Below are 16,641 nucleotides of genomic sequence, written 5' to 3'. Positions count from 1 at the left end.
TCATTGTGCCGCTTATGGTTGGAGTGGGGTTAGAACATATGATGATGACGGTTCACAGTTTTTCACTTGTGTACATAATCATCCATCCGTGGTGCCCCGCCAGAGAAGAGTCCATACCGACAGAAACTCCAGAAGCTTTCGCGATGGCAGGCACGTTCAAACAAGAGGATCAATCAATCATAGGCAGTGATGCTAATACCTAACACGTCTACGTTAGGGGTGCTAGCTGTGGAACATAACCAAGCATATATCAACATACCACACGCAAAGTGAACAAACAGAGACAGAGGCAAGCAGGAGGAACCGTAAACAAAGTTTAGAGAGAAATAAAAAACGAAACTTAAGCAAAAGTTAAGCAACAACATCAAACCGTAACAATATCGTTATACATCTTGCTAAAAAAGTGCCTTCGTCAGCGCGTATCTGAAATTGGGTAGATATGTTAAAAGAAATGAAAGGAGCAGGAGACATGAAAAGGCGAAATTACGCACCGAACGAGATAAAAAGTTGAAAAATAAGTAAAAAGTCGACAGGGGACGAAAGAAAACAGAGAAAATGTGACAGCAATAGATGAAAAGAATAAAATTAGGCAGTAGCAAACCACAGACGCACCAACAGTTGATAACTGGAGGTAAATCGGAATCCAGGATGATAAATGTATCATTACATTGTGCCATGAAGCAGTTTGTTAGCCCAATCTAAGCTACTTAAGAGCTCACTTCGTTTTCCAATCTATTTTCTAAGAAAATTGCTATTCAGAAATCTTGCAACATATAAATATTAACGAATGCATCTTTTTCTACGTACATCATCTATAGATTTTTTTAAAGTAGAAAATGACTTTCTGAACAATATGAAAATATAAATCATAAGAGAACAATCTTTACAGTAGCATGAATGGAAGCACGTAGCAAGAAGTGAAAGGGACAGAAGTATCGGTTAGGTGCGAAAAGTAAAGAAGAACATAGAAGTGTACTAGTTCATAAGACAAGAAAAAAAAGAAATACAATTATACACTCCTTTATGCAAGTTTATGGCAAACTTTACTTCGAAACAATAACCATGCGCAAATGTAATACTTCTTAGTGCTTAAGCAACCTTGATCGAATATTCTAACCGTTTATTCGTATCCGTAAAGCTAGAATTACAAAGATTAACACCATTGTGTCGTACACATATACAGCCGTGCTCACAGTCAAAATGATTAGGGCAAAAAAAGGGGGACGAGCGTCATACGTGCAACATTAAAAACACACATACACACGGTTACTATAAGAACGTAAACATATTTTCAAATCAACGGCTGTACCCGATGATGATGGTTTTGATGAAGGTGATAATAGAAGAGAAAATAAAATAAAACAAATGTTTATACTATCGTTACTCGTACTAGGTCAATGTTGTCCGTGAGAGCAGTAAATCATGAAGCAATGCATAACGTCGGCGGCAAAGTCGGTGGACCCGTTAGAAGAGTGTACATTTTGATTAAACAATTACAACTGCGGACGAGTCAATATTAAAAACAAACTTTAAAACGCACTCCACAAAAAATAACAATTTACTGGTTGACGATGTTGTACGTTAATATATTCATGCATATAATATACAATCACATGCATAACTAGGGGACATAACAGAACCGATGGTAACGCTATACGGACTATCTTTTCCAACTATTATCAGAATTCTTCAAAACAAAAAACCTCAATTTGATTTAAATTCTATATTGGTTTGACTGACTTTTTCAAACATAACCTCACCCACAACATATCCATGTTTTATTTTTATCCGTTTGCTAGTTTTCAAGTTACTTTAAAACTATATTTCTATTAATAGGTATTATTGATATCTTTTAATTTCTTTTGAAATTTATTTGTTTTGTATATCGACAATTTTTTTTTTTTCATTTGATTCATTAGTTTTTCTTCATGCTACCTGTTGATAGCAATCCAATAGGTTTTTATTATTTGGCACATACTTTTTTAATTTCTTTGTTTACAAACGCTGGTTAAATTATAAGTTTTTTCTTTCCTTTAACAGAACAACTCGTGGCTGATGCCAGAATAAGTTATTACATACAAAAGAATCTTGTTCAGTTATAGCTGAGCCAGCCAACAAAACCAATTAGATACATTTAAATATTCTGTTTTCTACATCCCTAGCATGCTTCCAATGAACTTTCCCACTCGTGAATGCCTTGTTTTTGTAGAGTCTCCCTTTACATTGCATTCCCTTTCGTCGTCACTGGAACGCATCAACTTTTAAATGTTGCCAAACAAATATGTTCGAATAAAACGTAGTAGTTCTAGTGTGGGATTTTGTGATGTTGAAAACTTTGTTATGAATCACCTCGTTTTGGTGTCAGCTATTGAAAGCTAATAAAAAATCTATATTGCGTGGTTATCGTGTACTCATAACGTCGTGTGGTATCGAGTACACTAATAGGCTAAAAATGGAGCAATAAAACTACACTGAAACCGAAACCGAGACGTAGGTATTCAGGACTGATGTAAAGTCAGCAAAAAGCGTGTAATGCGACACAATAGTTATACATAACGAGCGAAAAGCAACCCAAAACGGAATGCGCTACATATAATTGTACAACAAATGGAAAAGCAAAGTTGATAAATTGTTAACTGTGGGCCCAAAGATAATAATAGTGTTAAATGGTTCAGCAAATTTAGTCCATTTGCCGGTTTGCCCTCACAGCGCGAGGGGAAAAGAATTTGTAGCTCGGTACGGTTTTCCTTCCTCACCATATCCTCAACACGGGAACCCTCGAACACGTCCAGTCAGTCCTTTCCCGTTTGACGAACGGAACTAGCGCAATGGTTGGGTGAAACCAAGCTAGCTAGTAGAGTAGCTTATTTAAAAAAAAAACAAACAGTAACAATTCAAATCTCCTCTTATACCTAGCCTTCGGTAGTGTATTTCTATAATACTAACGTAATCGAACAGTTTATCATCACACAAAAAGCCGAACTAGCGAGGAGGGTAAGTTTTCCGACATTATATTTTGTAACAAAAGGTAACAGCCACCCGTTTCCATAAACTACAGAACAAAAAATCAAATTCATAAACCATTGATGTAAACCAATGAACGCTGTATGTACGATGAAATGGAATCAAACAAATGTTATAAAGCGTTGCTAAAAACAATAAATTAATATAATTCTATGGACGAAACAAAACACGAGAAGTCATGCAAACAACGTATATGATAACATTGTTTAAGGACTATCGTTTTATTAAATTTTTTGGTAAAAATAAACGTAAGCTGTTAACTGACTGCCAGTTGTCTGTTTCATTGGCGGGACGCCGAGCCAGCTGGCGCGTCTGGTAATTGAAACAACACTGACACTGATTTCCATGTGAAAGAATTCGATGCGTTTATTTCGTTTTTGATCAATAAATTAATATCACATTACGTATTGTTGTTTAGTAGTTTCTTATCAGCGCACGCGTGTAGCCACCAAGGCCGAAATCCTACGTGGTTCCTTAAATGCGTCCCTTAAACGTTAAGTGAGAATTTTTATATCGGTACCTCCTGATTGGCGTGGATTGGCTTTCCTAACTATTTCCGCTACGGATCTATGATTGGTCTGTGAAGTGTATGTCTGGGTAAATATTTGTTTCCTTTTTTTGTAATGTTGTGGTGTCCATATGCGGCATGTCCTCGCTTCCTTAAACTACTACGAAAGAAACCCTTATCTACTACAAGTAAATGAACGCCGTATTTCAAAACCTCCTCATCGGCTAAATCCTTAAAGGGACACAAGCAAATCTGAACAAAGAACCTGAACAATAATCCTCAATGACTAACTAACCGCTACCTTCTAAAACATATGTTCTTAAACGCTTTATTTATTTATTTACCTTTTTGTTCATTCTTTTTGGCATGTACTAACAACCATACTGTTCTCGTTATCTCCATGCTTCCCCCTCTTCTTGAGTTTCCTACAATTTGATCAATGTGTCTGCTAAAACGCTACCGTGCTAAAAACCTCTCGTGTCATGGTGAAATGCGTCGTTGGTATTTGGTTTGTTCGTAGTCGGGTTTTTCGTGCCTCGCGTTCACTATCATTTGGTCCCTCGGTCTGTGCGTTTGTGGTTCTCAGCCTATAACAGCACCCTCCTACTATAACTTCACGGCGCACCTGTTGCCTTTCGATCGAGATGATAAACGTGTATTGTCTTAGTGGAATGTTGCTGGGAGGGGGTGTTTCGCAGAGAGTTTAAATTAATTCTTCGAATATTTCGTTTTAGTAGTTAAAAAAAAGGTTTAGAAAAGAATATAAAAAGAAGAAAAGTTCGTTGTTTTCTCAGACTTTCATCGACGAGTGTTCCGCGTCTATAGGTGTAGCACGCGGCAAAACTAGTGTTGTAAGACGGTCGTAAAGAAAGGGAAATATAATATCATATCCTAACTATCCTAACCTACCTCAACAGCATAGGCTTGAGGACCACCGCTTTTCAGCCTCCAATGCTAGAGCGAGACGGATAATGAAGCGGTCGACGAAACGGACTGATCGGCAACTTCATCACCTTCCTGCGATTGGCTGCCGGTTTCCGCATCCATTATCACGCCGGAACCGTCCGGTGGCGGTGAATCAGCTAGCCGGGAGGTCGACTCTTGGCTATCGACAGTGTCGGGGCTTGCGTCGTCGGGGTTAACGTCGGAGGGTTTTTGGTTCGGAAACAGCACCGAGTAGGCGGGTGGCGGATCAAGCTCCCCGTACGGGGGCGCGGTGAGACCGGGCGATGGTCCAGCCCCAAGCCGTCCCCCATCGCCACCGCCCGGGGAAGTCTGTAGAAACGATGGCACCGGATCGGGCAGCGAATCGTCCGGGCTTTGTTCGGGTTTGTGCGACCGGCAGCAGCATTCTGTGGGACGGGGAGGGGGACGAAAGAAAGTAGATGTTAGAAACACGTACGCACGGTCGACCGGTGGTGCCGGAACTAACCCCACAAACCGCAAATCAGCAATGCGCTACCGCAGATCAGCATGCCGAGAAACAGGTAGCCCCAGGGGCCGTACTTCGAGAGGCCCGTCAGCGAACTGCGCTGCTTCTTTGCCGGCACCGAGGGCTCTGTGGCGGGAACGGCCGGAGGTGCAGGAGTGGGCAATCCGGTTGGCGAGTTCACTGCCAAACTGCCAAACTTTGGCTCCAAGCCTATGTCGACTGTGCCGTCCGCTTGTGCGGTGCCCGGAGGCAGCACGTGATCCGGTTCGCCACCGAAGAATGACTTGATTGTGCTTTGAATGTACTTGCGGAAGACCGACTGGACCGGATTTTCCTGCAAACAGAAACAGGACGATGAATATCACATTGTACATTTTTTTTAGATGACGACTAAATGGAATTGTTAATTTCTATTAAGAGGTTCAACGTTTGTTATGATTAAATGTCATTTCTAGCTTGTTTAGTACTAGAATCTCTAATCAGTTAACGCTGTTTTCCCATCCAAAATTCAACATTGTCTTAACTCAAACCTACCGTTTTGAGTTGCTTTATTCCCAAAACGAGGTCAACCTTCGCGGATGGAAAAGCACATAACCACCATTCGAGAGAATTGCGGGCTCAAGAATGTGAAACAAAACAAAAAAGGTTAACCACAGCACCGGGTTCGCAGGGCAAACACAAAAAAGCCTCAACCGGCAACCTTGCAATAAATTCGTTTCATTTCCATCCGTTACTTCGCTGTTTCTGTTTCACCGCCCGGCTTCGTGTTCAAAATGGAAAGCCAAAATTCCCCATTTTCACCCGTTGAAACAGTGCATTTTTTAAGCGCGTCCCGTCGAAACGGAAGTAATGTTATCTGTCACAGATCCGGGGCGGGGGAAAAAGAACACCAAAACTACCGGGCAGACTGCGTTTGCGGTTCTCGGTCTTGAAAATATCGCCATGTCCGGTTTTGTGTCTGCCACCACACAAAGGCCCCGCGTAAGTAGGTGAAATTTAACAATCCATCATCGGAGGTTTTTTTCGGTTGTTTACGTTTTACGAACATGGGATCGGAATGTTGAGGGTGTCCGGCCGCGAAGTGGCCGTTGTTCGATGTGGTAAAAATGACGATACGAAATAAAATCTATTTATTTATTTCTTATCATAGTACTCTTGCAACGTTTTACAAGAATTGATGAACCTAGAACCGATGATAAGCTAGCTCTTACCAGCTTATGTTTTCTTATTCAATCATCTCAAATGCCAATCTACAAACCACCAGTTCAGCCTTTTTTTCTAATTGCTTGCATGTTTCGAGAAGAGTTATTTTTCTGTCTGGATCTTTAACCCTTTTTGGTAAAGAATAAAACCGGTTCGCCCACCCCAGTTTTACCCACGCTTGTCACGTAATCCCATCAACAAGCGACAATTTCTCACACAGGTCACATCGTCCAGACCAAGCTTGAAGCTCTACGAAAGGATCCCTCGCTGCATCGTGTTTGTTGTTGCGCAGGTCCCAATATCGAGACTGTGCATTGGTTCTGGTTCTATGTCGAAGGAATTAAAAACAAAATCAAACCAACACGGCACGAAATCGTTGTAGGTTATCGAGAAACATGGCTTCGGAATGAAAACTTACAAAATAATGCTTGTTAATCGGAGTTAAGACTCATTTTTTCTTGGCCTGTATTCTATAACCGCATTAAATGGCAAATTCATTTGCAGAGACTAAAGTTTGAATATACCAGTTTAGATTACATTTGACAACTAAGCATCTTTGATCCTCGATTGGTAAGAGGAGAGCATCTTTCTATTTCCTTGCACACTATTAAACTTTCTGGAATCACAAACCCTATTCTATTTAGCACATGATTTTTGTCATTTTAAAGACAATTTGCTCAACACCTTTGCCATTTTGAGATAATCATTCGTTTAAGTTTTATTCGTGTAAATTGTGAACGTTTCAACAACATGTACAGAGTGTGGGTGGATCTGTATGGATCGTAAATGGCCATGGCTGATTACTCCATGTAGCCCATATGCCCATGGATGGTTTTCGTAAACGATTCGTTATGAGTCCCGGAATAATATCATCACCCTTTTAACATTATGCAACATTAAGTGTAAAAATACCATTGGCAGTTTTATAGAACAAGGGAAAGGTAACATAAAACCCAGGATAACCTGCGACAGATAGAGGCGTCGAAATGTTTTTTCTATAATCAGCTTACGCAACTAAGTGTCTTAGCGGACACGATCGTGATGGGATGCCACAAAAAAAAAATCCAACTTCGCTGTCGGAAAGACACTTTGGGGGTTTAGAGTTTACTTCCAGTTACGCAGGACGTTACCCAAGTTAGTGTTTGCACAACATTCGGCAATGCAATTGAAAACGAAGATAAAAACAAAAGTAATAAAGGATGGATGGAGCCGAAAACGACGTTTAATAAACCGTTCGAAGAGGAACTTTCTAGGTGTCGGACTTCTCCTCCACCTTCTTGCAGGACTTACCGAATACTCCTCCCGGAGATGTTTGGCGCACATGACTTCATTCTCGTCGAGAACGTCGTTCCCGACCGGCGGGCAGTTTGGCTGGCCGTCGCAGATGAGCTCGCGGGCAATGCACAGCAGCGGCGTGCCGGCGTAGTCCAGGCAGGAGTGCTTCTCCCGCTCCACGCACACCGTCCCCTGCCCGACGACCGTGAGATGAAGCCGGTAGTTCGGTGCGTTGCCGTCGTGGTTCCAGACGATGTTCAGCTTGCCCTGCAGCAAACGCATCGGCTCGTCCGGCAGGCCGCTCGTCTCGAGCAGACACGGATCCAGGCGCCACGCAGGCAGCAGCTCCCCGTTGGCCGATTGTGACTGGTCGCGGGAAGGAGAGCGAGAGGCAGAGTTCAGTTAGATCAATTAAATTTTACACCAACTCAGTTGCGCCAATTAGCACCCCCGTGCCACCCCGCGGGGTGAATCCGTTCATCGCGGGGGGGGCGCGAGCGGGAGCCAGTTCGTGTGCCCCGTCGTTACGCTTGGCCAGTTGTGCGCACACTCGCCCGTGCCAACCTGCCCATGTAGTGCGTCTTGGTTGAGCTGGTTTGGCCGAACCGCGTCAGAATGGGCAACATTTACTTCAGGTGGCAAAAACTGGCCATTGCTTAAAAGTCGAGGAGGATCATCATTGCGCAACAACGTGGCCATGTAAATTCACTCCAGTTTTTATTTAGCTCCACACGCGCACGGTGAACGGAGAACAAGAATTTCCCATCCCGCATACTTACGATCGTCAGCGGGCAGCTGTGCGTGCTGTTGCTGGTTTTACTGCTGGCGTACTTCTTGCCCGCCGAACTCCGGGGTCCCGGTGCGGTGGGGGCCCGTTGCAGCCGGACGAAGAAATTGTACGCGTCGGGCGCACGGAACTGGCGCTTGCAGGAAGCGGCCACCGACGCGGATGGTTTGCCATTTTCCGACCTCAGCGCCAGCAACACGCTGGACGATGGGCCCTTGTCGCTCACGTACTGCTCGCTGGATTCCCCATTTTCACCACAAAGCGAAGGAACGGCGGTGGATGTACTGCCGGAACTCGAATCGGCAGCTGCGAAAGGGAAAAAAGAAAGAACACAAGAGTTATTCCACAAGAAATTGAAATTGCCCGCGATACAGTTTTATTATTTAGGTACGTAATTTTTAAACGAATCGGGATTTTTACGATCCAAGGCAGGATATTTATTAAAAGAAGAAAAATTCAATCGCAGCCGGAAAAGTTCGTTTACGCTTGGGTGCAGGTGTTGATTATTAAAAATTCAGTTTCTTAGAGTTCGTCCATCATACATGTATTCAACGTTTAATGGTATGATATTTCGGGCCATAAATTTGTTATAGGTCCCTATTATTTTGTAAGGCATACATTTTAAAATTTATTTCAATTCAATAATTAGTTCTTCTACTGGTAAGGTTTCGTTTCTGATGAAATAAATAACGAAGAAATAAGGGCAGGCGATGATCTGTGAATCATGCGTCTTTGATGCAAAATCTCCCAAATATAGCTTGGGATCATCTATGAATCATAAGTCTTTGATGCAAAATCTCCAGAATATAGCTTGGGATCATCTATGAATCATGCGTCTTTGATGCAAAATCTCCCAAACTCCGAATTTCCATTTCACAATATCTTCAGTTTTTTCCACCGCTCGGGATGAAATCCCCAGGTGAAATCGCGACGAGTTAAAAACGGGATAATGGAAGCGGTTAGTCAACCATGTACGGTCATTTGGCCGGTTACGTTCAAGGGCTTTAAGTGCGGAAGAAAAGAAACAGTGACTTTTTTTACTTGCGGTAAAGGCATGACAAATATGATCCCAGATTCTGAAAGTGAATTAAGCGTTCGTAACTACAGCAGATCGCGTTCATGCTTTATTTGGGATCATGGACGAATGTACGAGAAATTAAAAAAAAAAATGCTGATCACTGTTGGCCTCAGATGGAGTAAAGGCTTCGACAAAGAGTGTTGTTGATCTTTACCTCAATATATAGTTTGTATTTGTATTTTTTCCTGTAAGATGGGTAGGTATTGTACAACCAAATTTGTTTACTCAATAGCAACGTTTTAAACATGTTCCATAGTTGGTGCAGTAAAATTTTCATGAACAATTTATTTTTATTTTTGGCTTCACACACGAGAAGCGCACAAAAATTCCAGGGCAAAAATAGAAATAGAAGAGAAAAAATAGAAACAAGATCAAAAACAAACTGGTAGGTGTTGCTGATTGTCCTCAATGTTTCAAAGTAGTGCCATCAATTATGCGAAGGTTACCGAAAATGACCTGCATTAAATTGATACCTACACATAGCGATCGTCGTTTTCCGCTCCGCCTGGCCGATACTGGATGGATTGGCTCATCAGAGCCCTCGTAAGATTCGGACAGCCAAGTCGAACATGGTTCAAAAAACATTTGCTTAGGCAGATATGAGATGCAGAATAAACTATGCGCAAAAGAAAACTATTCTTAATGCTGATGATGATGCACGAATATATTTTCTGAATTCAAATCACAAGACAGCGATGTTTGCATATCTTCTTGGCATATTTAAGGCATGATTAAACTATTGGGTGATAGTTTTAACATAACTTGGAGAAATTTGCTTGAGAAAAAATGCGTTGACAAACGCTGTAAAAGTGTAATGTTAAAACAACCTCGTTAGTTCGACACACCTGCTTTGGAAGTTCGTCTATGTTCACGTGTCCGGCTATGCGCGAACGAGACCAGCGGAACGATTGGGAATGTTTGCGCGAAGAAACATCGACCCGTTCGTTTTACCAAAGACCCACACAAGCACGAGGTGGGCCCAGTCAGCACGAACACGCATTCGCCGGCGCGTCTTCCGTGACACCCGATTGATCTTGAAGATGTTTGTCGACTGCGGTTGGTGCTGCGGGGCGGATTGTATTTGCCGCTGTTAGTTCCGCCCAGCCGGCCAAGTGGTCATGTCATGTTTGACCGGCTGATGCAATCGCGAGGTATTGGGCAGACGCCGGTGATTTTTTAGGATTTTTTTTCAACGCAATGGCTTTTCAAGTGGCTCGTGGGACCTGCTCCCGGGGTTCCCGCTTGAAGCCAAACTTAAATCTGGCTGCTTCCTGAGTGACTAAGCAAATGTTTGAAAGGAAGTGCAATGCCTGCGGTGCTTGAGTTGGTTACGATACAGTCTTGTTATTCAATTGTTTACGCTATGTTTTACAGTAATAAACGTTTCAATCAAACAAGTGGGTCAACATTCCGAAGTGGTTGTACTTGGTAGTCATTTATTAGTTCATCTGATAACTACTAGAAAAGGATACGCAATAAACGGCATTTTACATAAGGAGTCAGACATCATCACAATGTGATTTTTATTACAAATACTGACTATTCTGCCTGAAGAAAACATCGATTATCCCTAGCCTCTCCCCATAAGAAATTAGCGATAGTTTTATTTTATTCTTGAATTAAATGACAATTTGTGAGGTTTAGACCGTCAATACATAATCGAAATCAACTTAGTTGAAGCGACACGGGTGTTTCGTTATGTATTTCCAAATCCTCCGGTGCGCATGGTACAAAAGTCGTGAATAAAATGTGTGAAATCAATCCACTGAATTTGCATTCAGTTGGCATTAACCAACCAAGCATACACCGGAAGATCGTTGGCCCAGCCGGCATTCGCATTTCGCCGAATGATGCCAACACAAAATGGGACAAAATAGAGTGTTTTCTGTTGTATTTATCTTCCGATTTCATCACGAGCCGGCCGCACTGAACGGTCGATCTGTTGGTCAAACGAAACCGATCAAGTGCAACGGATCGAGTGGCGTGTTTTGAGGTCCATGGCAATGGTCGAGCGACTTAAACGAACGGATTGGGCGGAATTTTGACATGAATTTATATTGGACACACCAATGTAACGAAACGCCCCCTGCGCACACGACGAAAGATGAAATGTGGCACCAAGCGGAAAACGCCGAACAAACGGTCAACGCTCGGACGGAGCGCTTCCGGGGTTTTGGAGGTTTTGGTTCGCAATTCCGCAAAGTAGGTGTTTGAGATCTGAAGGAAAAAATTGGAATAACAGCCGTACTACTGGCACCTCATTTGGAAACGAATTATTTCTTACCTTTGCAGCAACAGAGGGTTGCCGACGTTTATAACCTGACTCATTTCAATTTGCCCGATGAAACCTCAATTCAAATATGACCAACAATTTACTGCGTAAGGTGAAACTAATGGATCCGCAAGACTTATTCCGTGTGCCACTTAGTCTACAGCTGGCGGTAATGAAAGAGAAACTTCTTCCGTAACTAACAAAAACAAAAGTCGCCTTATTACAGTGAGGCGCAGTACCGCATAGAAAATGAGTCAATGAAGGGTGTGTAGTCGATGTTTGCATATTATAAATACGCCGTGAGATAAACAGAATGACGTTTCAATCATCTTCTCGAAAGACTTGAACGAACGGCGTTCCTAGAGCCGGCGAACGATTACGTTGGTTGGTGGGGGGTTTTCGATCGATCCGTTTACTTCGATCACATCAAAGAAGGCTTTTGGCGAGGTTAACCGCACAGGCTACGTGATCTCAGGCCCGTCGTTGGCTCCACTGCTTTGTGAACTTCGTCGGTCATCTGGGCGACCCCACGAACCGAAGATGCTTGCGCTCGCAGCAAATGTGTCCTACATTTTTTTTTCGCGAAATTTCTGCGGATCACAAGACGATCGTGAATCACCCCAGCAGCGAAGGAAAACTTTCATTAATTCAAGACGTTGCCCGTCGTTTTTTCTACCGGTTCTTCCGCTCGGACCGTACAATAGGCCACCTTCTTTCTTTTTCATCCAACATCTAACGATGTAAACCGGAGTGTTCCAGTTTGTTCTAACCGTATGATGGCCGTAGCGAGTGTGTTTGTGCGTGTTTATACAGTTATTGAATACGTACAGTCACCATTTTTAACTTTAAGCCTTGGAGGCACAGTGAATAAGTGACCTAAGAGAAACGTATTGAAAAGCATCCTTTACTTCATCCTATTTTCCGATAATCGAGTGACAAAGTGGTCGTAGAGTAACACCGCAAAATGAAATTTCATTGAACTGTACAGAGCCCATAGGGTCAAGCATAGGTTTGTGTTCAACAGACTTGCCCTAGGTCAAGCAGTCATAGCGATAACGAGGAAAAAAGTTAAAAATGGTGACCGTGCGGATACTTTTAGAGTTACTGTATGGAGAATGGAGGGACGTTGAGAAAATATAATAAAAGCAAGATTGAGATGTAGGAAGCAAACACCAAAGGAGGATGGTACCGTTTCTATCCGTCCGACGATTGCTGGTTCGCAGAACTAAAATGGTAGTTGTAACGTCGCGGGACAGTGAAGGAAAAATGCTTTTGGAAAAACAAGCGCACACATATGCGACCGCGGCAAAATAAGAAGAAGAAAAAGACGAACCACATCGCATTAGTTACAACGCATCCAACGGATGCTTCCCAAAAACGGATGCTTAGAACTACGACTTACTCGAGAAGAACGATGCACATTCGGCGCGTTGGGAATAGAGTATAAAAATACACCACCACTGCACGGATATTATTTTATAGAAGATCATCATTTTGATATTTTTATCCCCGAGCTCCAGCTGTTGCGCCTGCTGCTGTTGTTGTTGTTTTGCCACACGCCGCGCATTTATCGCGGACGGCAATGGAAAAAAAAACGAAACACACACACAACTCGCCGCGCGTCAAGAAACGCACAGTTTCTTCTCGCCTCCTTCGATGGTCGAACGAGACACTCGGGGTGCTTAGACGTTACGGGATTTCGTTGTTTTTTTATGCTTCCTAGAATACCACTTTGTTACAGCACTTCTTCTGCTGGATTATCCACAATTGCCACCAGCGTTCCACTCGGCAGCAGCTTTCGTCGGTCACAGTTGATGGTCATACTGAACACTTCAACATCCGCACGTCGAATGCCCTGTGTATCGGCGATGGCAGCGGTTTGGAACCTTTCAGTAGCAAAGAATCGCACCCAAGAACTAAAATACGGCACAAACGATCGAGCGATCTCGAAGGCACACCACAACGGCAAGCGCTGGACGGGTCAAAGCAGCTGGAATTTCAATCTAGCACCACCGAAAGAAGATTAACGGAAGCAAGGGAAGGTTCACGCACGGATCTTAAAACGACGCCGGACAGGCCGTTCCGTAGCAAGCTTGTTGTTGCTCGTTGCGATTGTCTGACTGAACTGACGACCAACCCTCAGATCCATCTCTACTCCATCCGCATGATGGGATGCGAACGCACACACGCGACTTTTCTTGTGCATACAGACCACGCTCTGTCAGTACGCGTGTCGCGACATGTGCTTCCATGAAAACAACAATGTCGGAAAACGTCGTATTTTTTAACTTTTCATTTACAAAACGATTTCTTTAAACCATGACATAACTGCATTTTAGAATATTCTTTAAACGTGAAGATATTCGAGATTGCCATCAGTGAGCACACCGGACACAATTCGAAGTATAGAAAGACAACAAAAAGCACTTTAAACATAATAAATCCCCAGCCAACCTTATTGGAAGCCTCTTGGCGTGTTTTATCACATGTACACAATTTTTTTTCCAGCAAACAAATATTTCATCGGAAGTCATCGGTAGATATACCTTCCCATGGGCCGCTTATCTGTTGGGTTGTGATTCAGGCACGCGTCTAAACATGGCGTTTTTTATCACCAACCACATCAACTTATGCAGACGAAAAAATGGTTTATCACTTGCTTATCAGCTTCCAGAATTTTTGCAAAATACATAAAACAAAGATAGGACACTTCGGGTTTCGTTGGACGTTGAAGAATGAATAATCACCACCATTAATTTTTGTACTCAAAATCATCTGTATTTCATTTGTTGTATAATTTGTCGTATAACTAACTAGCTTAGCTCCTATCGAAACAAATATGTACACTGGCACAGGCCAAAGGCAGCGGGCTTGATCATCGCTGCAGAATCACGATCGATTAGATTACATTATTAAACCATTTCGTATGGTAATGTTTGAAACGTTGCGTTAGAACCGCACTGTCATGAGTACAGGAACACGTGTGTTTGTTGCGCACGGTAATCGTAAGTATTCCCGCATTACTGCCGGCTTATCGGTTTCCATTTTCCCCCAAAAATGGTATCAGTCGAAGATCAGACGGCTCTGCTGTGCAGCATTTTTAAGCTGTTTATCGTCATCGTTATGACAAAGATTACCGGTTTTTTCAATGACGCATTACTTCGCGGTAAAAACACACTATCGAAGCAAAACCACTCAACGGCCGATCGAATGCAGTGCAATGCGAATTCACACGTTTGCAATGCAATTTTGCGCAGTTTACCCCCGACGTCAGCGTGTACCTTATCACCTAATTAGCGCGCACTGGTTCACTACTACATACTTCGGGAACAGCGGTAGCATCACTGCCTGCATCACCATCCTCTTCATTCCTAATATCACTGGTTGGCACGTGGTCGTTAGACACATTTGGCTGGACTATAATCTCTTCCAGATCATTCGCCAGACTTTCGGCGTACCGCTGATGTTCACTCTCGATCCGAGCGTCGTATGGAATGATGAAAATACTGTCGTTATCTTTCTCGAACACTAGCGTATCGTAGTTGGGAGGCGCGAACTGGCGGTAGGAGGGTGCCGGCGTTGGCGGTGGCGTCAACTCTTCCTGGGCGGGCTTACGAGATCGACACCGGTTGCGGTCCGCACAGGCCATCACCAGGAAGAACGCTACGAGTGCGATTAATGTGGCTAGGTACCATACGATAGTGATCGCATCCATGATAGGTGTCTCCTTGAACAACGCACGATCATGTGTCGTCCCGGTGCCTGGAGTCGTTGAATCTACAACAGTCGGTATTAAACATTAGAAAGATTAGTTTCGAAATACGTAGTTCGCGTACTGGCCGCATGTACCTACCGACAAAACCCTCGTCTGCGGTTACAGTAGCCAAGTTCTGGTCGTAGGATTCGTGTGATCCATCGGCACGGTGCAGGTTTGCGGCCACCGGCAGTTTCTCGTGTGAGCCTTGTACCGTCGCGGACGCAGAGAGTACTGAAATCGGAATGAAAACGTTTGTCAGTTCGCAGAAATGTAATCGTGGGTTGGTTTTGAACACGACGCAACCCTTATCTTATGCTACTTAATACTATGATTAGCAAATAGGAAGCCTCTTGCCATGCAACCAGTTGATAAGGCCGATAAACAACGCCTTAGTTGGATAAAAGTTCAATAAATCAATGGCAAAGTCCCGCAATGGTGGATCAAAATATAGAAATTCGCAGACCCATGGAGGGCTTTGCACTGTAGGGTGGTATCCTACTTTAACCAACGTGTCGTCATAGAAGAAGCGATTTTATTGCAGGCATGTTGAGCTGCAGTCTCAATCGACTGGGTTTCCTGATCTGATAATCAACACACTGACGTCTGCTGACGAAGTATGTTTCGAGCGTAGCATGAGATAATCGTGCGCGATAAGCTCTACAGAATGTCTAGCTAAAAATGACTCTACTTTTTTGGCATACGGGAAGTCCCATTGTTTCGTTAAGACCAATTGAATACAATAGAATTCCCTAGGATAAATAGATACTAAACATAACATGAGTCATCTTGACGCGCCCAAACATCCAGTAAAAGGATATCTGGGAAAGGATACTTAATAGTTAGAGTTAAGTTACTTACCGACCATAATGAACCATTGTAGATAGTTTAGCATCTTGGGATTTCTATGTTCAAACGACAAAATCGGATGAAATTCTAATTTCTATTTTCCTACTCTTTCTTAGCACAACAATCAACTCCGTCGAAATTGGGATGTGGTTCGCTTTGGAAAACATTGACACCAGCGTCAATAACAATCACAAGTAAAAGAGATCCATGTCCTGGAGAGATGCTAGTTTGTATCACAGCAACCCGTTGATATTTTTTAACTTCTGCGAGATGGTAGTTATCAAAGGAAACCCGAGAAGGCTAATCGTTTGCAGTTTCACTTTTCTTTCAGTCCTTTAAAGCAATAGAACGTGGCGATGGATGCACCATGTACGGTCAAGCACTACGCAGCCAAAGATTTCCCATCGGCGAAGAGCATCTTTTTATACCCGCTGAGACGCGGCATCAAGATTCAGATAA

At 43.1% G+C, this 16,641-nt stretch overlaps 2 protein-coding genes across 2 annotated transcripts; both read right to left on the bottom strand.

Moving 5' to 3' along the window:
• Positions 1–4,486: 4,486 nt before the first annotated feature.
• Positions 4,487–13,686, bottom strand: LOC131294312 (uncharacterized). The gene is made up of 6 exons (XM_058322359.1): positions 12,982–13,686; positions 8,222–8,535; positions 7,458–7,808; positions 5,238–5,298; positions 4,965–5,144; positions 4,487–4,884 (listed from the first exon to the last, which is right to left on the bottom strand). The coding sequence occupies exons 1-6, from the start codon at positions 13,070–13,072 to the stop codon at positions 4,487–4,489; spliced, it is 1,395 nt and encodes a 464-aa protein (XP_058178342.1). The 5' UTR covers positions 13,073–13,686.
• A 750-nt stretch (positions 13,687–14,436) lies between these two features.
• Positions 14,437–16,375, bottom strand: LOC131281230 (uncharacterized). The gene is made up of 3 exons (XM_058310498.1): positions 16,195–16,375; positions 15,433–15,567; positions 14,437–15,356 (listed from the first exon to the last, which is right to left on the bottom strand). The coding sequence occupies exons 1-3, from the start codon at positions 16,226–16,228 to the stop codon at positions 14,869–14,871; spliced, it is 657 nt and encodes a 218-aa protein (XP_058166481.1). The 5' UTR covers positions 16,229–16,375; the 3' UTR covers positions 14,437–14,868.
• Positions 16,376–16,641: the final 266 nt, after the last annotated feature.

Source organism: Anopheles ziemanni, chromosome 2, assembly GCF_943734765.1.
Source record: "Anopheles ziemanni chromosome 2, idAnoZiCoDA_A2_x.2, whole genome shotgun sequence".
Taxonomy (NCBI): domain Eukaryota; kingdom Metazoa; phylum Arthropoda; class Insecta; order Diptera; family Culicidae; genus Anopheles; species Anopheles ziemanni.
Note: the sequence above shows the minus strand (reverse complement) of the source record. Positions and strands in the feature narration are given on the sequence as shown.